Source organism: Oncorhynchus nerka, linkage group LG25 (assembly GCF_034236695.1).
Source record: "Oncorhynchus nerka isolate Pitt River linkage group LG25, Oner_Uvic_2.0, whole genome shotgun sequence".
Taxonomy (NCBI): Eukaryota; Metazoa; Chordata; class Actinopteri; order Salmoniformes; family Salmonidae; genus Oncorhynchus; species Oncorhynchus nerka.
In genome coordinates, this window is record NC_088420.1 from 9,437,040 (window position 1) to 9,462,343 (window position 25,304).

General features: G+C 44.4%; 1 protein-coding gene across 1 annotated transcript in view; it reads left to right on the forward strand.

Annotated features, from left to right (window-relative positions):
• The first annotated feature begins 2,276 nt into the window (after window positions 1-2,276).
• The window catches only part of LOC115109020 (calmodulin-regulated spectrin-associated protein 2-like), a 107,370-nt gene continuing 84,342 nt past the window's right edge, over window positions 2,277-25,304 (forward strand). Inside the window, exons 1-2 of the mRNA XM_029633562.2 lie at window positions 2,277-2,981; window positions 17,955-18,316. Of these exons, the coding sequence (XP_029489422.2) occupies window positions 2,840-2,981; window positions 17,955-18,316 (504 nt within the window). The 5' untranslated portion in view covers window positions 2,277-2,839. The remainder of the gene's footprint in view (window positions 2,982-17,954; window positions 18,317-25,304) is intronic.

Sequence of the window (25,304 nt, forward strand, 5' to 3'; positions counted from 1 at the left end):
TATGGCGAACTACACGCAAAACGTGTGTTTTCGCCACCAACCGAACGGGGGTGCAAACATTTACAACAAAAAATATATATATAAATCCATTGGGAGAAGGGAAAATGTACATTAATCCACGCAAACTTTAAAAAAAATCTGCATCTGGATTAGTATATTTTCAAAATCTAATTAAATAGTTTTTGTTGATCATATTACTCCAGTGCTAGCCTCTCTACACTGGCTTCCTGTTAATAAGGTGAATGCACCAATTTGTAAGTCGCTCTGGATAAGAGCGTCTGCTAAATGACTTAAATGTAAATGTAAATGTAAGGCAAGGGCTGATTTCAAGGTTCTAAAGCTAACCTAGAAAGCATTACATGAGCTTGCTCCTACCTATCTTGCCGATTTGTTCCTGCCGTACATACCTACACATACGCTATGGTCACAAGACGCAGGCCCCCTTACTGTCCCTAGAATTTCTAAGCAAACAACCGGAGGCAGGGCTTTCTCCAATAGAGCTCAAGGTGCTGGAATGGTCTGCCTATCCATATGAGAGACATAGACTCGGTCTCAACCTTTAAGTCTTTATTGAAGACTCATCTCTTCAGTAGTTCCTGTGATTGAGTGTAGTCTGGCCCAGGAGTGTGAAGGTGAACGGAAAGGCACTGGAGCAATGAACTGCCCTTGCTGTCTTTGCCTGGCTGGTTCCCCTCTCTCCACTGGGATTCTCTCTCTAACCCTATTACAGGGGCTGAGTCACTGGCTTACTGGTGCTCTTCCATGCTGTCCCTGGGAGGGGTGCATCACTTGAGTGGGTTGAGTCACTGAAGTGATCTTCCTGTCAGGTTTGTGCCGTGGCGGAGATCTTTGTGGGCTATACTCGGCCTTGTCTCAGGATGGTAAGTTGGTGGTTTAAGATATCCCTCTAGTGGTATGGGGTTGTGCTTTGACAGAGTGGGTGGGGTTATATCCTTCCTGTTTGGCCCTGTCCGGGGGTATCATCGGATGGGGCCACAGTGTCTCCCGACCCCTCCTGTTTCAGCCTCCAGTATTTATGCTGCAGTAGTTTACGTGTCGGGGAGTTAGGTAGGGTCAGTCTGTTATATCTGGACTATTTCTCCTGTCTTTTCCGGTGTCCTGTGTGAATTTAAGTATGCTCTCTCTAATTCTCTCTTTCTCTCTTTCTTTCTCTCTCTCGGAGGACCTGAGCCCTAGGACCATGCCTCAGGACTACCTGGCCTGATGACTCCTTGCTGTCCCCAGCACCTGGCCGTGCTGCTGCTCCAGTTTCAACTGTTCTGCCTTATTATTATTGGACCGTGCTGGTCATTTATGGACATTTGAACATCTTGGCCATGTTCTGTTATAATCTCCACCCGGCACAGCCAGAAGAGGACTGGCCACCCCACATAGCCTGGTTCCTCTCTAGGTTTCTTCCTAGGTTCTGGCCTTTCTAGGGAGTTTTTCCTAGCCACCGTGCTTCTACACCTGCATTGCTTGCTGTTTGGGGTTTTAGGCTGGGTTTCTGTACAGCACTTTGTGACATCAACTGATGTAAGAAGGGCTATATAAATACATTTGATTGATTTACAAACGTGTCAGAAGCAAATTGACATGTTGACATAGCTGCAAATCTCACATCCAAGTGGTTTCAATGAATAATGTTGAGTTCAACTAGCCTAATTGTATCAATGATGATGCATACTAGGACTACAAATCCACATAATAAAGGAATGATGCATTATATATCATGTAAATAATTGCAACTGACAATACAAGGCTGAACCACAACAAATTATTAAGCAAATTCATCAAGGTTGTATCTGAATTTTTGTTCAAACTTAGTTATTGATATACCCTTGTTCTGTTCAATGTTCTCTAACTATATATGACTCTAAATACCCTCAAGTCATGTTAAGTTCAAAATAATAAAATATAAAAAAAGAGCTGACACCATTCAAATCAATGAGGGTTTGGAACTTTAAAGCCAATAATCTCAGAATCATTTTTTTGCAGATAGGACCGTATAGTCCCAAACTCGACAGGCTAATCTATTTCATTGGTTAGTTAGAATGTGTATCTATCCTGGGATGCGTTTTACATATAAACAGACAGAACATAGGCATTTTATCCAAACAAATCAAGCTATGTATGCGATGCGTAGATTCTGTCCAATTTCTAACTGTAGTAAAAGCATGCTGGCCTCTTTTGATGTTGTGCAGAAGTGGCTGGGTGGTACGCGCACGCGCAATAGTGCAGCCCTTTCTTAGCCACAGTGCGGCAGGAGAACCGCAACAAGCGAGGAAAAGCAGAGGGGATCCAACTTGTGTTTGAAAACAAAGACTTGAATGGGAATCGGAATGTTTTGTCTCTCTATCTGAAGAAAATATGCGCCTTCCTCAGTGAGATTCTTCTGAAATAGGTTGACAGCTATTAGGCGAACCCCATTTAAACTGGGGCGTATTCATTACGCCGATTCTGTTGCAAAACTTTTCTTAAAAGTAAGCAAACGGAACGAAACGGGGAGGGACCTACCTGAATTTCTCCAATAGAAACTCTGTTTGGACTAATGATTACAACCCAGGTAGCAGCAGAATGGCTGAAAAATACAGGCAGAGTCGCTAATTGCACTATTCATTTGGACTCAAAGGAGTTAGACAATACCATACCGATGGTTTGCAGTCAACCCTCCATGTCTGCTCCAACGATTTGTACAATTACATAGGCAATTGAAGGCTGGTAAATCAAGTAACGTGTGGTGCATTCAAGTCCTTTATGGTGGGATGTCATCGACTTGTATTGCGACATAGTTAGTAATCATTGTGTTTGCCGAAGGCTGTTGACACTTCAGGGTATTATGATGGGTGAAGTGACGGACGCCAGGGAAATTAAAAATACCTTTATTGTTCCCGCAATAAAGTCTTCCGGTCACTATGATTGTTCTCGAGCAAAAATCTACTGTAGCCTCACGTGGCTGGTGGCCAAAGCATTTGGGACAGGTAGGTGGTGTTCTGTTTTTATAAATTGCATGGTTTCATTTAGTTTGTCAATAATTACATCTATTTGTTTTTCAAACATATTTGTCAGCAATGTGGCTGTTTTCCCCATTGCAATATTATAGCTCAGTTATACAAATAACACACACCACACCATTCAAGCTAACAAGATATGCATTTTTAAAGTGCAATTGATGTGTATGTTGCATTATATATATATATATATATATATATATACACACTGCAAAACCACTGTATTTAGAATCCCTGAGAGAAGCATCCATCAAAAACGAACAGGCATCATTCTCAAATAGACCTCTGCTAATTAAGAACCAGAACAGCTGCATGATCAATTCTTATCTAGTTCAGTTCCGTTCGTTGGCAGTGGGCTATAAACATGAGGGTGTGAAGTGAAACGGTGCCACAGATTGTGCATGTATCCTGCTTGAGAGCTATGACTCTTGAGTATGACACCACCCACACCATAATATCAGATCTAGATGGCTGGTGATGCGATCCTACATTCACAATCAAATGGTTATAGTTGTTACCATGGTTATAGTTGTTACCATGGTTATCAGTAAGCCTCTATAGTAAGAGCATGCGACTCATATTATTATGTCTAACAGTAACGATAATGTTTATACTCGGGTTCACATTGGTGGCTATATCTACTGTAGACCTAGTTACAGTATTAGTCATGAGAGTCACATTTGAGGCTACCGTAGTAACAAATAGCAGAGTAGTAATAGTTGTGTTTGGATAGCCATTTAGGTACTTCAACAAAGACAACAGTTTTATGTGGTGGTAATATAAATTCATTTGGATATTAATTTGAATCTGAACATAAACCTTTTGTCACTTTGTAGGGGGGTGTACAGACCATGATATATATATATATATATATCCATAAGATGTGAATTATCACCAATCCAATTGTTTTCCACCTCACCCCATTGCTCTAAACTGCATTGAGTCCCAATGGTCACTGATGACCAGATTAGAGATCTCATGACTCATCTGTGAAGCAAGGCCCAGCTCAATGATGTGGAATGTAGCTTGAAGCTGGTCAAGAGGTACTTGTGTGGGTCTGGTTTCCCTGATACAGATTGATAATAGACCTGGGCTAAAAAGCATGTTATATCGAGATTCTCCACTGAAAGAGCATTTTAGTCTAGGCTTAATCTGTGCCTGGGAATCTGGCTCTAGGGCTCTTTTCGATACATTTTAATTACTGCACCTTGAGTTTCATTCCAAGACATGCACTATTTTTTATACATTTTTTTATTTCACCTTTATTTAACCAGGTAGGCCAGATCACCTTTATTTAACCAGGTAGGCTAGTTGAGAACACCTTTATTTAACCAGGTAGGCTAGTTGAGAACAAGTTCTCATTTGCAACTGCGACCTGGCCAAGATAAAGCATAGCAGTGTGAACAGACAACACAGAGTTACACATGGAGTAAACACAGTCAATAACACAGTAGAAAAAAAGGGGAGTCTATATACATTGTGCAAAAGGCATGAGGAGGTAGGCGATTAATTACAATTTTGCAGATTAACACTGGAATGATAAATGATCAGATGGTCATGTACAGGTAGAGATATTGGTGTGCAAAAGAGCAGAAAAGTAAATAAATAAAAACAGTATGGGGATGAGGTAGGTAAAAATGGGTGGGCTATTTACCGATGGACTATGTACAGCTGCAGCGATCGGTTAGCTGCTCAGATAGCAGATGTTTGAAGTTGGTGAGGGAGATAAAAGTCTCCAACTTCAGCAATTTTTGCAATTCGTTCCAGTCACAGGCAGCAGAGAACTGGAACGAAAGGCGGCCAAATGAGGTGTTGGCTTTAGGGATGATCAGTGAGATACACCTGCTGGAGCGCGTGCTACGGATGGGTGTTGCCATCGTGACCAGTGAACTGAGATAAGGCGGAGCTTTACCTAGCATGGCTTGTAGATGACCTGGAGCCAGTGGGTCTGGCGACGAATATGTAGCGAGGGCCAGCCGACTAGAGCATACAGGTCGCAGTGGTGGCTGGTATAAGGTGCTTTAGTGACAAAACGGATGGCACTGTGATAAACTGCATCCAGTTTGCTGAGTAGAGTGTTGGAAGCAATTTTGTAGATGACATCGCCGAAGTCGAGGATCGGTAGGATAGTCAGTTTTACTAGGGTAAGTTTGGCGGAGTGAGTGAAGGAGGCTTTGTTGCGGAATAGAAAGCCGACTCTTGATTTGATTTTCAATTGGAGATGTTTGATATGAGTCTGGAAGGAGAGTTTACAGTCTAGCCAGACACCTAGGTACTTATAGATGTCCACATATTCAAGGTCGGAACCATCCAGGGTGGTGATGCTGGTCAGGCGTGCGGGTGCAGGCAGCGAACGGTTGAAAAGCATGCATTTTGTTTTACTAGCGTTTAAGAGCAGTTGGAGGCCACGGAAGGAGTGTTGTATGGCATTGAAGCTCGTTTGGAGGTTAGATAGCACAGTGTCCAAGGACGGGCCGGAAGTATATAGAATGGTGTCGTCTGCGTAGAGGTGGATCAGGGAATCGCCCGCAGCAAGAGCAACATCATTGATATATACAGAGAAAAGAGTCGGCCCGAGGATTGAACCCTGTGGCACCCCCATAGAGACTGCCAGAGGACCGGACAGCATGCCCTCCAATTTGACACACTGAACTCTGTCTGCAAAGTAATTGGTGAACCAGGCAAGGCAGTCATCCGAAAAACCGAGGCTACTGAGTCTGCCGATAAGAATAAGGTGATTGACAGAGTCGAAAGCCTTGGCAAGGTCGATGAATTTTTATTCTTAAATTTTTATTGCTATGAGCCTCATAGTCACGGGAACAAAATGTGACCTTTTGAAAGCAGTTCAAACAGCACACGTTCTGGGAGAAAGTACTTCACATCTTATACTCTCTTCTTTGATCTGTTTTGAACCTTGGTTTTGGGTTTGGTAATAGCCAGCAGTTTGCCTGAAGGAGGATGGTGTTGTATAACCTACACCGTGTACTCAAGCCTACTGTTTGTTAAAGGCCATAGAGCAGATGCAGAGATTTGCTTTACAGAAGGGAACATAGTAGTTGAGGTGGCCTAGTGCTTAGAGGGGGGCGGCAGGTGGCCTAGTGGTTAGAGGGGGCGGCAGGTGGCCTAGTGGTTAGAGGGGGCGGCAGGTGGCCTAGTGGTTAGAGGGGGCGGCAGGTGGCCTAGTGGTTAGAGGGGGCGGCAGGTGGCCTAGTGGTTAGAGGGGGGCGGCAGGTGGCCTAGTGGTTAGAGGGGGCGGTGGCCTAGTGGTTAGAGGGGGGCGGCAGGTGGCCTAGTGGTTAGAGGGGGCGTTGGCCTAGTGGTTAGAGGGGGCGGCAGGTGGCCTAGTGGTTAGAGGGGGCGGCAGGTGGCCTAGTGGTTAGAGGGCGGCAGGTGGCCTAGTGGTTAGAGGGGCGGCAGGTGGCCTAGTGGTTAGAGGGGGCGGCAGGTGGCCTAGTGGTTAGAGGGCGGCAGGTGGCCTAGTGGTTAGAGGGCGGCAGGTGGCCTAGTGGTTAGAGGGGGCGGCAGGTGGCCTAGTGGTTAGAGGGGGCGGCAGGTGGCCTAGTGGTTAGAGGGGGCGGCAGGTGGCCTAGTGGTTAGAGGGGGCGGCAGGTGGCCTAGTGGTTAGAGGGGGCGGCAGGTGGCCTAGTGGTTAGAGGGGGCGGCAGGTGGCCTAGTGGTTAGAGGGGCGGCAGGTGGCCTAGTGGTTAGAGGGGGCGGCAGGTGGCCTAGTGGTTAGAGGGGGCGGCAGGTGGCCTAGTGGTTAGAGGGGGCGGCAGGTGGCCTAGTGGTTAGAGGGGGGCGGCAGGTGGCCTAGGTGGCCCTAGTGGTTAGAGGGGGCGGCAGGTGGCCTAGTGGTTAGAGGGGGCGGCGGTGGCCTAGTGTGGGGGGCGGCAGGTGGCCTGGTGGTTAGAGGGGGCGGCAGGTGGCCTAGTGGTTAGAGGGGGCGGCAGGTGGCCTAGTGGTTAGAGGGGGCGGCAGGTGGCCTAGTGGTTAGAGGGGGCGGCAGGTGGCCTAGTGGTTAGAGGGGGCGGCAGGTGGCCTAGTGGTTAGAGGGGGCGGCAGGTGGCCTAGTGGTTAGAGGGGGCGGCAGGTGGCCTAGTGGTTAGAGGGGCGGCAGGTGGCCTAGTGGTTAGAGGGGCGGCAGGTGGCCTAGTGGTTAGAGCGTTGGGCCAGTAACCGAAAAGTTGCTGGATCAAATCCCCGAGCTGACAAGGTCGTTGTGCCCATGAGCAAGGCAGTTAACCCACTATTCCTCAGACGTGGATGTCGATTTTTAAGGCAGCCCCCCCCACTTCTCTGATTCAGAGGGTTTGGGTAAAATGCGGTAGACACATTTCAGTTGAATGCATTCAGTTGTACAACTGACTAGGTCTCCCCCTTTCCCACTACACCATCTGCTCACTGATGCAAGACAATTAATTATGTTTCATGTCCTCATTGTGCTTTTGAAATAGCCAGTCTAGTCAAATATGTACACTAATACTGTTATTTTGGTTCATTTATTTATGTATGTAGTATTTGCACCGGGGGGGAGGGCAGGGTAGCCTAGTGGTTAGAACGTTGGACTAGTAACCAAAAGGTTGCCAGATAAAATCCCTGAGTTGACAAAAATCTGTAGTTCTGCCACTGAACAAGGCAGTTAACCCACTGTTCCCAGGCCGTCATTGAAAATAAGAATCTGTTCTTAACTGACTTGCCTAGTTAAATAAAGGTACAAAAAAAAGGTGAATGTGCCAAATGTAAGGAGATGTATGGGGTCTACATGTCTCCTCAGATACAAAGCTAATGTCTGATATGAGGCTTTAATAGCTGGACTAGATATAATAACCATTGTTCACAAACATAACTTTTGATAAGATGTTAGAAGTTGTAAAGATACAGTGCATTTGCAAAGTATTCAGACCCCATGACTTTTTCCACATTTTGTTACGTTTACAGCCTTATTCTAAAATTGATTTAAATTATTATTTTTTTCCTCATCAATCTACACAAAATACCCCATAATGACAAAGGGAAAACGGGTTTTTAGAAATGTTTGCAAAACAGAAATATCTTATTTACGTAAGTATTCAGACCCTTTGCTATGAGACTAGAAATTGAGCTCAGGTGCATCCTGTTTCCCTTGATCATCCTTGAGATGTTTCTACAATTTGATTGGAGTCCATCTGTGGTAAATTCAATTGATTGGGCATGATTTGAAAAGGCACATACCTGTCTATATAAGGTCCCACAGTTGACAGTGCATGTCAGAGCAAAAACAAAGCCATGAGGTCGACGGAATTGTGTCGAGGCACAGATCTGGGGAAGGGTACCAAAAAATGTCTGCAGCATTGAACGTCCCCAAGAACACAGTGGCCTCCATCGTTCTTAAATGGAAGAAGTTTGGAACCACCAAGACTCTTCCTACAGCTGGCCGCCCGGCCAAACTGAGCATTCACGGGAGAAGGGCATTGGTCAGGAAGGTGACCATTAACCTTATAGTCACTCTGACAGAGCTCCAGTTCCTCTGTGGAGATGGGAGAACCATCCAGAAGGATAACCATCTCTGCAGCACTTCACCAATCAGGCCTTTATGATAGGGTTGCCAGACGGAAGCCGGCTCTCAATGAAAGGCACATGACAGCCCATTTTTCTAAAATACACCTAAAGGAGAAACAAGATTCTCTGGTCTGATTTAAATCAAGATTGAACTATTTGGCCTGACTGCCAAGCGTCACGTCTTGAGGAAACGTGGCACCATCCCTAAGGGAAAGCGGTGGCATTGTCATGCTGTGGGGATATTTTTTCAATGGCAGGGACTGGGAGACTAGTCAGGATCGGAGGAAAGATGGACGAAGCAAAGTAAAAAAGAGATCTTTGATGAAAACCTGCACCAGAGCACTCGGGACCTCAGACTGCGGCAAAGGTTCACCTTCCAACAGGACAACAACCCTAAGCACACAGCCAAGACAACGCAGGAGGGGCTTCTGGACAAGTCTCTGAATGTCCTTGAGTGGCCCAGCCAGAGCCCAGACTTGAAGCCGATCTAACATCTCTTTAGAGACCTGAAAAATACATGTGTAGCGACACTCCCCATCCAACCTGACAGAGCTTGAGAGGATCTCCAGAGAAGAATGGGAGAAACTCCCCAAATACAGGTGTCCCAAACTTGTAGCATCATGCTGCCAAAGGTGCTTAAACAAAGTACTGAGTAAAGGGTCTGAATACTTATGTAAATGTCATATTTCAGTTTTTATTTATTATAAATTTGCCAAAACAAATCTAAACCTGTTTTTGCTTTGTTATTGTGTATAGATTGATGAGAAAGAATAATAATTTAAATCAATTTTAGAATAAGGCTGTAACGGAACAAAATGTGGAAAAAGTCAAGGGGTCTGAATACTTTCTGAATGCAACATTTAACACACTTTTGTCCTTTGTCTCACTGACATTTTTACGTTTTACATTTTTTTTTGTCATTTAAAAAGATGCTCTTATCCCACTGGTTCCCCGTGGGAGTCGAACCAACAGCCCTGGCGTTCCAAGCACCGTGCCTTACCAACTGAGCCACACGGGACCACTGACAGTATGAATAAGAACAATAAATGGACGAGAAAGTTACATCAATTCTGACACACATCTAATACACAAGCATACGATTCAGAGAGTAACTGCCTGTAAATCAATCCCATTCAAACTCCCAACTGTTGTCATGAAACGCTGCGTCCGTATTCCAATAGCATCTCAAAGTAGCCTTGGTCCAGGATCAGGTCCCCTCTGTCCTTTTATAAGGTGTATTCATTATGCTCTAAAAGGGAAAAACTGATCCTGTATCAGTACTCCTTCACTTAGTTTCTTTGTGAGTACGTGACCTGGTCGTATTTAATTTGCCCTCTGTTGTTTTTAATGCCCTACGTTGACTATTAGATCTGGGGGTGAAAAAAAAACATTTTTGGCACGTGGTATAAGCACTCCTAAACACAACTGCGCTTTGAATCTAGCACAACCTCGACAAGACATCTGTTTTGTTCCTTCAACTAACTGAACAGATCATCTTGCCTTAGCTGTTATTCATAAAGACCGACACAGACCTACACACTGTAGCATAGTAGAACAGTCAAGTATATCCAACCCTTTTCTGTTTTTTTGAGTGGAACATCTAATTTAATTAATTTCACCAATTTGATTGGGGGCTATATGTATCAAGCACCTCAGTGAAGGAGTAATCAAGTCCCCTTTATCCTTGCTATTTGATTCGTTGTCATCTAAAAGTTCAATCTGACCCTGAATCAGCACTCCTACTTTGAGACACTTGATACAATTGGCCCCTTGACCAAGGGTGATGCAGTTGGATTCTGGCCTCGGAGAGACAGAACATTCTACTGCAGTTGACAGTGAGCCGATTCAAGGTTTTGTTGCTCTGTAATATTGGAAAATACATGCGCTTCTAACCAGATCCCTCCGTGTACCATATTTTCAATTGGGTCTGAATGAAATGGGATGATTCCAAAAATACTGTCTCATGTTCCCAAAGGTAGAGAGGCAGATCTGGTCTTTAGATCCCAGCGTACACTGCTACCGCTCAGAATACTTTCAGGCACAAGCAATTAAGCAGAGTTTGAGAGCACACACACATACACACACAGAGAGAGATGATACATCTGGAATATATCAGATTTTGGTGTTGTCGGATTGCAATGGTAACCTGTGTGGAACATATAATGCAGTCCTGCTCAGCACTTGAGGTTAGAGAGGTTAGAGACTTGAGGTAGGAGAGGTTAGAGACTTGAGGTAGGAGAGGTTAGAGACTTGAGGTAGGAGAGGTTAGAGACTTGAGGTAGGAGAGGTTAGAGACTTGAGGTAGGGGAGGTTAGAGACTTGACTCAGACTCGCCCTGATAAACTTACCTAAAGTGACCTATTGACAAGTAGGGAGTTCTGTTTTTTTCCCTTTAAACCTTTGTGAATGCTACTATTTATACTATCCTTTCTGGCTCGTCCTATACAGCAGGTCCAGTGAGAGAGGAGTAGCCTATCCCTGGTCAATGTAGATTATTTCATCAAGGTAGGCATTATGATGTCATCGTCTCAAAGGACTCTAGCCCCACCCCTAACCTTTATTTACTGTCCTATCCTCTGGGAGCCTGGGTCCACCCCTAACCTTTATTTACTGTCCTCTCCTCTGGGAGCCTGGGTCCACCCCTAACCTTTATTTACTGTCCTCTCCTCTGGGAGCCTGGGTCCACCCCTAACCTTTATTTACTGTCCTCTCCTCTGGGAGCCTGGGTCCACCCCTAACCTTTATTTACTGTCCTCTCCCTCTGGGGAGCCTGGGTCCAGCCTGGGAGCCTGGGTCCACCCCTAACCTTTATTTACTGTCCTCTCCTCTGGGAGCCTGGGTCCACCCCTAACCTTTATTTACTGTCCTCTCCTCTGGGAGCCTGGGTCCACCCCTAACCTTTATTTACTGTCCTCTCCTCTGGGAGCCTGGGTCCACCCCTAACCTTTATTTACTGTCCTCTCCTCTGGGAGCCTGGGTCCACCCCTAACCTTTATTTACTGTCCTCTCCTCTGGGAGCCTGGGTCCACCCCTAACCTTTATTTACTGTCCTCTCCTCTGGGAGCCTGGGTCCACCCCTCCGATTGATCCTCTGCAGTGGTGTAAAGCACTTCAGTAAAAATTATTTAAAGTGCTACTTAAGTAGTTTTTGGGGGTATTTGTACATTTACTATTTATATATTTGACTACTTTTACTCCACTACCTTCCTAAAGAAAATGATGTACATTTACATTTTTACATTTAAGTCATTTAGCAGACGCTCTTATCCAGAGCGACTTACAAATTGGTGCATTCACCTTATGACATCCAGTGGAACAGCCACTTTACAATAGTGCATCTAAATCTTTTAAGGGGGTGAGAAGGATTACTTTATCCTATCCTAGGTATTCCTTAAAGAGGTGGGGTTTCAGGTGTCTCCGGAAGGTGGTGATTGACTCCGCTGTCCTGGCGTCGTGAGGGAGTTTGTTCCACCATTGGGGGGCCAGAGCAGCGAACAGTTTTGACTGGGCTGAGCGGGAACTGTACTTCCTCAGTGGTAGGGAGGCGAGCAGGCCAGAGGTGGATGAACGCAGTGCCCTTGTTTGGGTGTAGGGCCTGATCAGAGCCTGGAGGTACTGAGGTGCCGTTCCCCTCACAGCTCCGTAGGCAAGCACCATGGTCTTGTAGCGGATGCGAGCTTCAACTGGAAGCCAGTGGAGAGAGCGGAGGAGCGGGGTGACGTGAGAGAACTTGGGAAGGTTGAACACCAGACGATGTACTTTTTACTCCTTGCATTTTCCCTGACACCCAAAAGTACTCGTTACATGTTCAATGCTTAGCAGGAAGGGAAAATGTCTAATTCACGCACTTATCAAGAGAACATCCCTGGTCATCCTATTGCCCTGATCTGGCAGACTCACTAAACACACATGCTTAATTTGTAAATTATGTCTGACTGTTGAAGTGTGCCCCTGGCTATCCGTAAATTTAAAAAATAAATGATAATAATCGTGCTGGGTTAATATAATTGGAATTTGAAACTATTTATACATTTACTTTGGATACTTAAGTATATTTAAAAACCAAATACTTTTATACTTTTTCTCAAGTAGTATTTTACTGGGTGACTTTCACTTTTACTTGAGTCTTTTTCTTTATGGTATCTTTTCCTTTTTAATCAAGTATGAGAATTGGGTACTTTTTCCACCACTGGTTCTCTGTTGGTCAGTTTGCTTCTTCTGAAGGCGTAGGCCAAGGAGTTGCCCCAAATATAACCACGGAGTCATTCCACCTCAAAGCGCACAAGAGGATTTCAACACCCACCATATCAGATTGTTCTGAAGTTGTTTCTCTAGGTAGAAACAAGATACAACATTTGCATTCCAGAAGCATTATTTTGTTGAAATATAATTTCATCTCTGAGAAATCAAGCTAATGGATTGCACCCAAATTGGCCATTTTGTATTTATTTATAGGATTCTTTAATCTACCACAAATATAGTACCTAACATTCGATTTGGAACATCAGTTCCTTCTTTGCAACTTTGGTTAGAAAACCAATAGCTTTTGTTCATGATGAAAATAAATGGTGGGGTCAATTATGTGGTCAATCCAATCCAAAATCATTTTTATTTAACTAGGCAAGTCAGTTAAGAACAAATTCTTATTTACCATGACGGCCGACCCCGGCCAAACACGGGCGACACTGGGCCAATGACGGCTGACCCCGGCCAATGACTGCTGATCCCGGCCAAACACGGGCGACACTGGGCCAATGACGGCTGACCCCGGCCAATGACTGCTGACCCCGGCCAAACACGGACGACACTGGGCCAATGACTGCTGACCCCGGCCAAACACGGACGACACTGGGCCAATGACTGCTGACCCCGGCCAAACACGGACGACACTGGGCCAATGACTGCTGACCCCGGCCAATGACTGCTGACCCCGGCCAAACACGGACGACACTGGGCCAATGACGGCAGACCCCGGCCAATGACGGCAGACCCCGGCCAAACACGGATGACACTGGGCCAATGACGGCTGACCCCGGCCAAACACGGACGACACTGGGCCAATGACTGCTGACCCCGGCCAATGACTGCTGACCCCGGCCAAACACGGACGACACTGGGCCAATGACGGCAGACCCCGGCCAATGACGGCAGACCCCGGCCAAACACGGATGACACTGGGCCAATGACGGCTGACCCCGGCCAAACACGGACGACACTGGGCCAATAACGTCTGACCCCGGCCAATAACGTCTGACCCCGGCCAATAACGGCTGACCCCGGCCAATGACGGCTGACCCCGGCCAAACACGGACGACACTGGACCAATGACGGCCAAACACGGACGACACTGTGCGGCCAATTCTGTGCCGCTCTATGGGATTCCCAATCACAGCCGGATGTGATACAGCCTGGATACGAACCAGGGACTGTAGTGACGCCTCTTGCACGGAGACGCAGTGCCTTAGATCGCTGCGACACTCAAGTGTCCTCAATGAAAGCAATTCAGTTTGTCGTTCACTTAGTAACCTAGTGCTTCAACCCAACTCCTTGAAGAGTCCAACAAATGGCAGCTGTCTGAGAGTGCTATCTGCGCAATTCTCATATGAAGACTTTTCCTACAAGCTCCAAACTTTGATGGAGAAATGGGCTAGTGACTAAAATGTTGTGATAATAAATAAATAAATAAAATAGTACAATTCTAATGCATTGTATGTTTTTCATTAAAATGTTTAGAAAACATTTGTAGTGGGATTAGTGATACTTACCATTTAACCCAATACCAGTCTCCAGCCTCTTCAGTTCTAACCAGGCTGCCAGTTCTTCAACATTCATCCAGAAGGCTCCTGCCACAGCCCAGAAGCCAAGTGGCTCTAAACCTGTCCCCAGTCAACGCTATCAGCCCAGCTATTTGTTCAATGTAAACAGTGTATGTTTGGGACTCTTACATTTACATTTAAGTCATTTAGCAGACGCTCTTATCCAGAGCGACTTACAAACCATTGAACACTTCAAAAATAAAGTACAAATATGTTTGATGTCTTCTGTGCCCATATGAATAACCCCTATGACGTAACTGGAATGATGAGATGGATGTTCTTCTTCTCTGTTTTTGATGAGATATATGTTCTTCTTCTCTGTTTTTGATGAGATGGATGTTCTTCTTCTCTGTTTTTGATGAGATAGATGTTCTTCTTCTCTGTTTTTGATGAGATAGATGTTCTTCTTCTCTGTTTTTGATGAGATGGATGTTCTTCTCTGTTTTTGATGAGATGGATGTTCTTCTTCTCTGTTTTTGATGAGATAGATGTTCTTCTTCTCTGGTTTTGATGAGATAGATGTTCTTCTTCTCTGTTTTTGATGAGATAGATGTTCTTCTTCTCTGTTTTTGATGAGATAGATGTTCTTCTTCTCTGTTTTTGATGAGAGATATGTTCTTCTTCTCTGTTTTTGATGAGATAGATGTTCTTCTTCTCTGTTTTTGATGAGATAGATGTTCTTCTTCTCTGTTTTTGTTTATTGTTTCACTGCCATACTGTGTTTAACTGTGTTGGATCTTGTCCAGCCATCTTGTCTCAAGAGGACCACAATGGAAATAAGTCCCAGACTTTATTGTGTGTTGTCCTCCATGATTTTATTCATATGCATGTATGGCTTTTTCAAGTTTTATGTGTGCTTGTTTTTTTTAAATGGTTGAACTAAGGACCACTTTCTCTGTAAATAGGAGTAACAACATGAATTTGTGCATGACGCAGGAATAATGCGGTGTGACTCGTGTTTCGCCATCAGCGGAGGAAAGGGAGAGCGGAGGGATGTTGAGAGGTGGACCCTCGGTCTGCTGCTCTCTCCCTCCACTGAGACTGACCATCAGTCTGCTGCTCTCTCCCTCCTCTGAGACTGACCCTCGGTCTGCTGCTCTCTCCCTCCTCTGAGACTGACCCTCGGTCTGCTGCTCTCTCCCTCCTCTGAGACTGACCATCAGTCTGCTGCTCTCTCCCTCCACTGAGACTGACCATCAGTCTGCTGCTCTCTCCCTCCACTGAGACTGACCATCAGTCTGCTGCTCTCTCCCTCCACTGAGACTGACCATCAGTCTGCTGCTCTCTCCCTCCACTGAGACGGACCCTCGGTCTGCTGCTCTCTCCCTCCACTGAGACTGACCCTCGGTCTGCTGCTCTCTCCCTCCACTGAGACTGACCCTCGGTCTGCTGCTCTCTCCCTCCACTGAGACTGACTATCAGATGCAGGCACCACCAGCCCATAAAAAAAGTGAATTATTTTAATGTATGCTCATTCAGCTGTGCTTCACAAGTCATACAACAATGGATCTATTACCGGTTTGATCATATAGCCTCCCTCAAATTTTGAAAAATATATATATTTTTAAATGTCCCGAACAACAATGCATTGGCAGGGCCATTGAAGCAAAGCCAATATGCAGTGATACTGTATTGGGCCTATAGTCTACTGCACTAACCTCATTGCTACAGAACTGTTTTTAATTGGTTAATGTTGCGCATAGGCTTGTGTTTTTTTTACGTCGTAAAAAAAATCTGACCGGTAGATCTCGGCCTCCATTTTGACTCCAAGTGGTCTTGACTCGGAAAAGGTTGGTGACCACTGTTCTAGAGTTTTCCCTGTTAACACTATCAATGTTTCCCATTACTGTGGCAATTGTGATCAAATCAACACAAAATTAGCCACTTTCAATGCAACATACCGAAAACCAAACAAACTATGCAAGAGATTTTTTGTTGTAGGCAGAATGCATCGGAGTAAGATTCTATTGCAATGACAAACACTACTCAAGCCTGTTCTCTAAAGAGACCAGTGCGCTATAACCAGTCAGACCTGCAGTAGGCCTATATGTAAATAGACCATTGCCATATATGGAACTGTGCCATTCACTTTGAACTGGACTGTGTTTACAGTATGAGCGGTCTTGAGTAGATGTGCTTGTTTTGAGATCAAAGTGAAAGCATGTAGCCACGTGTGCACATATTTGTTTTTATCCTTTGCTAGTTAGTGAGTTATTAGCCCAGTTATAGAGCAAATTTCGTATTAAAGAGGCAGTGTTGTATTTTGAGACCGGCTTGAATAAGCTACGTAGCCAATAGGCAGAGGGTAGCATAATTTGTCTGATTCTCTGTAATAATGGTATGGGAATAATAATGCATTTTATAAAGTGTTTTATTGTATCAAACAACACAACATTTTCAGTCACTCTGGTAGGCCTACATTATGATCAAATAGCCACAGTAGCCTACTTGGCTACTGCAGACCTCAAATTTGCTCATCGCTGAATTTTTTTAATACGATGTAATTAATTGAAATATTTGAATATGATATAAATTATGTACATTGAAAGTGCCAATTTGGGTGCAATCAATTTCTCAGAGATCATATTAAATGTCAACAAAATAATGTTTCATCTTCGAACTACTAAAAAAACGATTTCAGAAAAATCTGGCTTGCTAAAATGACACTGAAACAGGGTCAGATTAATTCTTCATCCCGCTAAAGGTTTAGGTAAGGACTGTTGGTAATCTGATCCTAGATCTGCAATTAATAGCAACTTCTACCTCAAGTACCCTTTGGTGACCTTTGTTGTTAATTAGATAGCGTGTCTCTGTTATGAGCTGCTGACTTGGCCTGTCTAATATGATCCCCAGAGTGGATGAAGGGTGTGAAGCTGAGAAGTTCCCTCTTACTGTGGCTTCACCGATCATAATGAACACCCATCTGCTCTGTCTGTGTGTGTGTGTGTGTGTGTGCGGCAGAGTGTTACATCGTGAAGGAATCAATCTACTTTCAGCCACACTCCTAACGTGCAGCTCCTTGATTGGTGTGAAAATCAGGTTGTTTCGTGGACAGAGTCTCTGGTTTTTATATCCATTTTCTCACAAGGAAAGTCTCACAAGGAAGAAATACATTTTTGAACTCCAGGCCAACTGAGATATATATATATATATATATATACACACACACACACTCTGATCCTTTCCTACTGTAGTTTCCATGGTAACACACATTGCAGTTCATCCATAGTGTATTTCATAACGGATATAACCACCATGTCTTTTGGATGAGGAAACAATGAAGTAGACTCAATTACTATCAGTCGTGTTGACTTGTTCAATACTATATTGACACCCTAATCTCGTTTATATCAGGAACAACAACACTGTATCAGGTACTATGAGCTGGTTTAGGAGTGAAACGGTTGTCTAGTTAACAGTTAACTACTGCGCATGATTCCCTTTTGCATTACAACATTTAGAAAGTTAATTATACATTTTTCCCGGGAGCATATGGTATATTCACCGATTCACTCTTGACTTAGAAAAATGTAGTATGTGCCAAAGCATATTCACTCTTTTGACCTCTCTACCTCTCCCTCCTAAACAGACAGTGTCCCGGCCGACCTGAAGGAGCCCTTCTACACAGACCAGTATGAACAGGAGCATCTGAAGCCTGCAGTAGTCAGCCTACTGCTGTCTGCTGAGCTCTACTGCAGAGCCGGGAGCCTCATCTTGACAAGTGGAGGTCACGATGCTGTCACCCAGCCCCTGGTTGGTCACGATGCTGTCTCTCAGCCCCTGGTTGGTCACGATACTGTCACCCAGCCCCTGGTTGGTCGCGATGCGGTCACCCAGCCCCTGGTTGGTCACGATGCTGTCATCCAGGCCCTGGCCCAGAAGGGACTCCACGTCACAGACCAGACGAGGCTGGTTACTGAGGGAGACCTCAGCAAGAGGCCCCTACAGATGGTAAGAGAGAGGGGTTGGGTTGGGGGATAGTGTGTGGCTGTGGATCTCTTTCCCTCCATGCTTTTTTGTGACTTCTTTCCGTCTGTTTTAGTGTCTTTTAGTGTCTATCGCTCTCTTTGTCTTGCTATGCATCTGTCTTTCTCTCTCATCTGTCTGTCTCATCTGTTTCTCTCTGTCTGTCTCTGTCTGGTCTTGTCGTCTTGTCTCGTCTCGTCTAAGTAAGTAGTAGCTGTTTGTATCTCTACTACTCTTTCTCTCTATTCCCCTGTTTTATCTTTCTGCCTCTCTCCATGAGGCTTTGGTCAAACGGGGGGTATATAGGGAACGGGGTAATTTTGGAACACCTTCTCCACTGCGGCCCTGTCGATGTGGATATGGGTGTGCTCCCTCTGCTGTTTCCTGAATTCCCCGAATAGCCCCTTTGTTTTGGTGACGTTGAGGGAGAGGTTATTTTCCTGGCACCACTCTGCCAGGGCCCTCACCTCCTCTCTGTAGGCTGTCTTGTCATTGCTGATAATCAGGCCTACTACTGTTGTCGTCTGCAAACTTGATGATTGTGTTGGAGGCGTGTGTGGCCACGCAGTCATGGGTGAACAGGGAGTACAGGAGTGGGCTGAGCAAGCACCCTTGTGGGGCCACTGTGTTGAGGATCAGCGAAGTGGAGGTGTTGTTTCCTACCTTTACCATCTGGGAGTGGCCCGTCAGCAACTCCAGGACCCAGTTGCACAGGGCGGGGTTCAGATCCAGGGCCTCGAGCTTAATGATGAGCTTGTAGGGTACTATGGTGTTAAAGGCTGAGCTGTAGTCAATAAACAGCATTCTTACATAGGTATTCCTCTTGTCCAGATGGGAACAGGCAGTGCGATGGCAATTGCATCATCTGTGGATCTATTGGGGCGGTAAGCAAAAGTGCGTCTAGGGTGTCCGGTAAGGTAGAGGTGATAACTAGCCTCTCAAAGCACTTCATGATGACAGAAGTGAGTGCTACGGGGCGATAGTCATTTTGTTCAGTTACCTTTTCTTGAAGCAAGTGGAGAAAACAGACTGGGACAGGGAGAGATTGAATATGTCCGTAAACACTCCAGCCAGCTGGTCTGCGCATATGCTGAGGACGCGGCTAGAGATGTCATCTGGGCCGACAGCCTTGCGAGGGTTAACACGCTTAAATGTCTTACTCACATAGGCCACGGAGAACGATAGCCCACAGTCCCTGGGAGCAGGCCACAACGGTGGCACTGTGTTATCCTCAAAGCGGGCAAAGAAGGTGTTTAGCTTGTCCGTGAACAAGTCCTCGGTCTCTGCGACATGGCTGGTTTTCCCTTTGTGATTGTCTGTAGACGCTGCCATATACGTCTCGTGTCTGAGCCATTGATTTGTGACTCCACTTTGTCTCTGCACTGACGTTTTGCCTGTACTGACGTTGTTGAATAGACCTTTAGCACGGGTACTTCCTTGAGTTTCTACCTATAGGAAGGGAGGAGCAAAATGGAGTCATGATCTGATTTGCCGAAGGAAGGGTGGGGGAGGGCTTTGTAGCCATCCCGGAAGGTGGAGTAACAGTGATCGAGAGTTTTTCCAGAGCCAGTATACAGTGTGTTGATAGAACTTCAGTAGTGTTTTTCTCAAATTTGCGTTGTAAAAATCCCCAGCTACAATAAATGCGATATGTGGTTTCCACTTTGCAAAAAGTCCAGTGTAGTTCCTTGAGGGCTGCCATGGTATCAGCTTGAGGGGGAATATACACGGCTGTGACTATAACTAATACCTTTGATTGTTAGGTATTCTAGGTCGGGTGAACAAAAGGACTTGAGTTTCTGTATGTTATCACACCATGAGTAGTTAACCATGAAACATACACCACAGTCTTTCTTCTTCCCAGAGAGCTTTATTCCTGTCTGCGCGATGAACTGAGAACCCAGCTGGCTGTATGGACGGGGACAGTATATCCAGAGAGAGCCATGATTCCATGAAACAGAGTATGTTACAGTCTCTGATGTCTCTCTGGAAGGAGATCCTTGCCCTGAGCTCATCTACTTTATTGTCCAGAGACTGAACATTAGCGAGTAATATACTCGGAAGCGGTGGATGGTGTGCACGGCTCCTGAGTCAGACTAGAAGTCCACTTCGAATACCTCATCCTGGCCGGTGGTGTCTTGGAGCAGCCTCTGGAAAATTTCAATTGCCCTGGAGGGTACGAACAAAGGATCCAATTCGTGAAAGTCGTATTTCGTAATGCTGGTGAGTTACCTGTTATCCAGAAGTTATTTCCGTAATAACACAAAAAACATTCTGGGCTAATAATAATAAATAAAACACAAAAAAAACAAATACTACAAAGTTGCGTAGGCACGAGAAGCAGAGCTGCCATGTCTGTCGGTGCCACCTTACACAGACCTGTAGGCTGTCTCATGACAGAAATGACTAGGCTAGGCAGGCAGCCCTATCGAGTTGAAATGAGAAACAATCATTATGCCATGTCTCAGTCAAAATAGGAGGCCTTTTTCGCCTGATTGGTTTTGGATTGAGGCATGATCATCAAACAGTGTGTCGCAACGTCAATCTTCTTTTGGTACAATGTTTTTATTTGAATTGAATATGCAAATGAGGCGGTTGTTCAAATTCCTAGTTTTTCACTGATTGACATTTTGTTTACTCTACCCTCTCCTCGTTGACTATTTGCATAAGTAATTGTCAACCATAATTCCGTTGTGTTTCGCTTGTATTGCTGTCCTAATACCAGTCACTATCGACTGCTAACAGTATGACATTTAGTAGAGATTAGGGCACAATTACTGTGTAAAGGACAGTTATGGATGAAGACTGTCATGTAAGTATAATAAACGTTATCAAGTCAAAAAGCATATACTGATTGTACAGTACCAGTCTAAAGTTTTAGAACACCTACTCATTCAAGAGTTTTTCTTTATTTTTACTATTTTCTACATTGTAGAGTAATAGTGAAGACATCAAAACTATGAAATAACACATGGAATCATGTAGCAACCAAAAAAGTGTGAAACAAGTATGTGAATATATCGCAAGTCATGACTTCACAGGACAGCCGTTTGAACATAAAATGTATTTTTTAATCCAAATGATTACCAACACAGATTGAAGAACTCAAATGGACAGAAGCCTTCTATGGCGGACCAATCCGAACTACTCTCTCTGCAATTTTGACAGAAAGTGGCTTCATTTCAAGCTAAAGTGTACTGTTAGCTACCTACTGTAGCTAACATTAGCTGGCTGGCTCCCAAGCTGATGTTATCATTTGTTTCCCAGAGCCGTTTGCTGTTCTAGTTAGCTAACATTGAACATGGTTGGTTAGCTCCCAGCACTGTGTCATTGCTGGCACTGTTCATTGTTGTTTAACTAGCTAACGTTAGCTAGCTGGCTGGCTCGATAGCTTACAACACCCATTGAATATGGCCAGTGTCAGGAAACGTCTGCAAAAAAGCGTAATGAAATTGTTGCCAGCAGAGCTTGTTAGGATGTTTTCATGTTATCTAGAGGTAAACTAATCATCGGCCAGAGCGTCAAGTGTGCGCTTCGAGAGCGAAACGAGATGGGTGGGGCTAAAGCTTAAGAGGGTGTGAACGATGCTGAATGGGCGGGGCTAAAGCTTAAGAGGGTGTGAACGATGCTGAATGGGTGTAGACAAAGAAGAGCTCTTCACTAGATAGCAAAACATTCAAAGGTGATTTTCTCAAAAGTGAGTTTACAAGTTGATTAACTTTCAAAACTGAATTAGTTTCCCATTGTTCCTCAAATGCAGTGGGATGATACACCATTTTGTAGCTCTGAGTGTCTACTTTTATCTAATGTAAAACAATTAAATTTCAAATTTTGCTACACAAGGCCGAATCCATGTGGTGAGTCACATATATTTTATATTCTTCAAAGTAGCCACCCTTTGCCTTTATGACAGCTTTGCACACTCTTGGCATTCTCTCAACCAGCTTCCCATGGAATGCTATTCAAACCGTCTTGAAGGAGATCCCACATGCTGAGCACTTGTTGGCTGCTTTTCCTTCCCTCTGCGGTCCAACTCATCCCAAACCATCTCAATTGGGTTGATGTCAGGTGATTTTGGAGGCCAGGTCATCTGATGCAGCAGTCCATCACTCTTCTTGGTCAAATAGCCCTTACACAGAATGGAGGTGTTTTGGGTCATTGTCCTGTTGAATAACAAATTATAATCCACCTAAACGCAATCCTGATGGGATGACGTATCGCTGCAGAATGCTGTGGTAGACATGCTGGTTAAGTGTGCCTTGAATTCTAAATATATCACTGACAGTGTCACCAGCAAAGCACCCCCAGACCATCACACCTCCTCCTCCATGCTTCATGGTGGGAACCACACATGCAGAGATCATCCGTTCATCTACTCAAAGACACGGCGGTTGAAACCAAAAATCTCAAATTTGGACTCATCAGATCAAAGCATAGAGTTCCTCCTGTCTAATGTCCACTACTTGTGTTTCTTGGCCCAAGAAAGTCTCTTCTTCTTATTGGTGTCCTTTAGTAGGGGTTTCTTTGCAGCAATTCGACCCTGAAGGCCTGATTCATGCAGTCTCCTCTGAACAGTTGATATTGAGATGTGTCTGTTACTTGAACTCTGTGAAGCATTTATTTGGGCTGCAATTTCTGAGGCTTGTAAAAGTCTAATGAACTTATCCTCTGCAGCAGAGGTATATCCGGGTCTTCCTTTCCTGTGGCGGTCCTCATGAGAGCCAGTTTCATCATAGCGCTTGGTTTTTTGCGACTGCACTTGCAGAAACTTTAAGTTCTTGACATTTTCCGGATTGAGCTCCAGTCATGTCTTAAAGTAATGATGGACTGTCGTTTCTCTGTGTGTATTTGAGCTGTTCTTGCCATAATATGGACTATTTTACCAAATAGGGCTATCTTCTGTATACCAACCCTATCTTGTCACAAAACAACTGATTGTCTCAAATGCATTAATTAAGAAGGAAATAAATTCCACAAATCAACTTTTAACAAGGCATACCTGTTAATTGGAATGCATTCCAGGTGACTACTTGAAGCTGGATGAGACGATGCCAAATGTGCAAAGCTGTCATCAAGGCAAAGCTGTCATCAAGGCAAAGCTGTCATCAAGTCAAAGCTGTCATCAAGTCAAAGCTGTCATCAAGTCAAAGCTGTCATCAAGGCAAAGCTGTCATCAAGGCAAAGCTGTCATCAAGGCAAAGCTGTCATCAAGGCAAAGCTGTCATCAAGTCAAAGCTGTCATCAAGTCAAAGCTGTCATCAAGTCAAAGCTGTCATCAAGGCAAAGCTGTCATCAAGGCAAAGCTGTCATCAAGGCAAAGCTGTCATCAAGGCAAAGGTATTTTGATTTGTTTAACACTTTTTTGGTTATTACATGATTCTGTATGTGTTATTTCATAGTTTTGATGTCTTCTATTATTCTACAATGTAGAAAATAGTACAAATAAAGAAAAACCCTTGGATGAGTAGGTGTGTCCAAACTTTTGACTGGTGCTGTAGATGCCTTCAGAAACTATTCACAACCCTTTACTTTTTCAAAATTGTTTTGTTGTTACTAAATTTAAAATGGATTGAATTTATATTTTGTGTCACTGGCCTACACACAATACCCCGTAACGTTACTTTGGAATTATGCTTCCATTTAACACATGAATTCAAAATGAAAAGATTAAATGTCTTAGTTACAGTTTTGACTTGAAAATCTGTTAAAAAATCTGTGGCAAGACTTGAAAATGGCAGTTTTTAAAGTCACCATTGGCCTCATGGGGAGTTTCCTTCTTCTACGCCAACTGAGTTAGGAAGGACCCCTGTATCTTTGTAGTGACTGGGTGTATTGATACACCATACAAAGTGTAATTAATTACTTCACCATGCTCAAAGGGATATTCAATATCTGATAAAAACAAAACATTATAGCCTTCTTTCGTGAGGCATTGGAAAACCTCCCTAGTATTTGTGGTCTGTGTTTTGAAATTCACTGCTTGACTGAGGGACATGGGGTGTTGCAGAGCGTGTTGCTCAGCCATATGCATGTACAGTGCATTCGGAAAGTATTGAGACCCCTAGACTTTTTCCACATTTTGTTACATTACAGCCTTCTTCTAAAATTGATTAAATTTAGCAAAAACAGTTTTTACAATTGTTTGCAAATGTATTGAACATTTTAAACTGAAATATTACATTTACATAAGTATTCAGACCCTTTACTCAGTACTTTGTTCAAGCAATAGATTGGAAAGTTGCCGTGGTCATCCCCCTCTTCAAAGGGGCATACGCTCTAGAGCCAAACTGTTATAGATTTATGTCCATCCTGCCCTGCCTTTCTTAAGTCTTTGAAAGCCAAGTTAACAAACAGATCATTGACCATTTCGAATCCCACCGTACCTTCTCCACTATGCAATCTGGTTTCCAAGCTGGTCATGGGTGCACCTCAGCCACGCTCAAGGTCCTAAACAATATCATAACCACCATCGATAAAATACTTTACTGTACAGCCGTCTTCATTGACCTGGCCAAGGCTTTCGACTCTGTCAATCACCGCATTCTTATGGACCGACTCAATAGCCTTGGCTTCTAAAATGACTGCCTCTCCTGGTTCACCAACTACTTCTCTGATAGAGTTCAGTGTGTCAAATCGGAGGGCCTGTTGGCCGGACCTCTGGCAGTCTCTTTGGGAGTGCCACAGGGTTCAATTCTCGGGCCGACTCTTTTCTCTGTATATCCATTCTGTATACATCTGGCGCGTCTTTGGACACGGTGCTAACAAACCTGCAAACGAGCTTCAACGCCATACAACTTTCCTTCTGTGGCCTCCAACTGCTTTTAAATGCTAGTAAAACTAAATGCATGCTCTTCAACCGATCGCTGCCCGCACCCTCCCGCCCGACTAACATCGCAACTCTGGACGGTTCTGACTTAGAATATATGGACAATTACAAACACCTACGTGTCTGTTTAGACTGTAAACTCTCCTT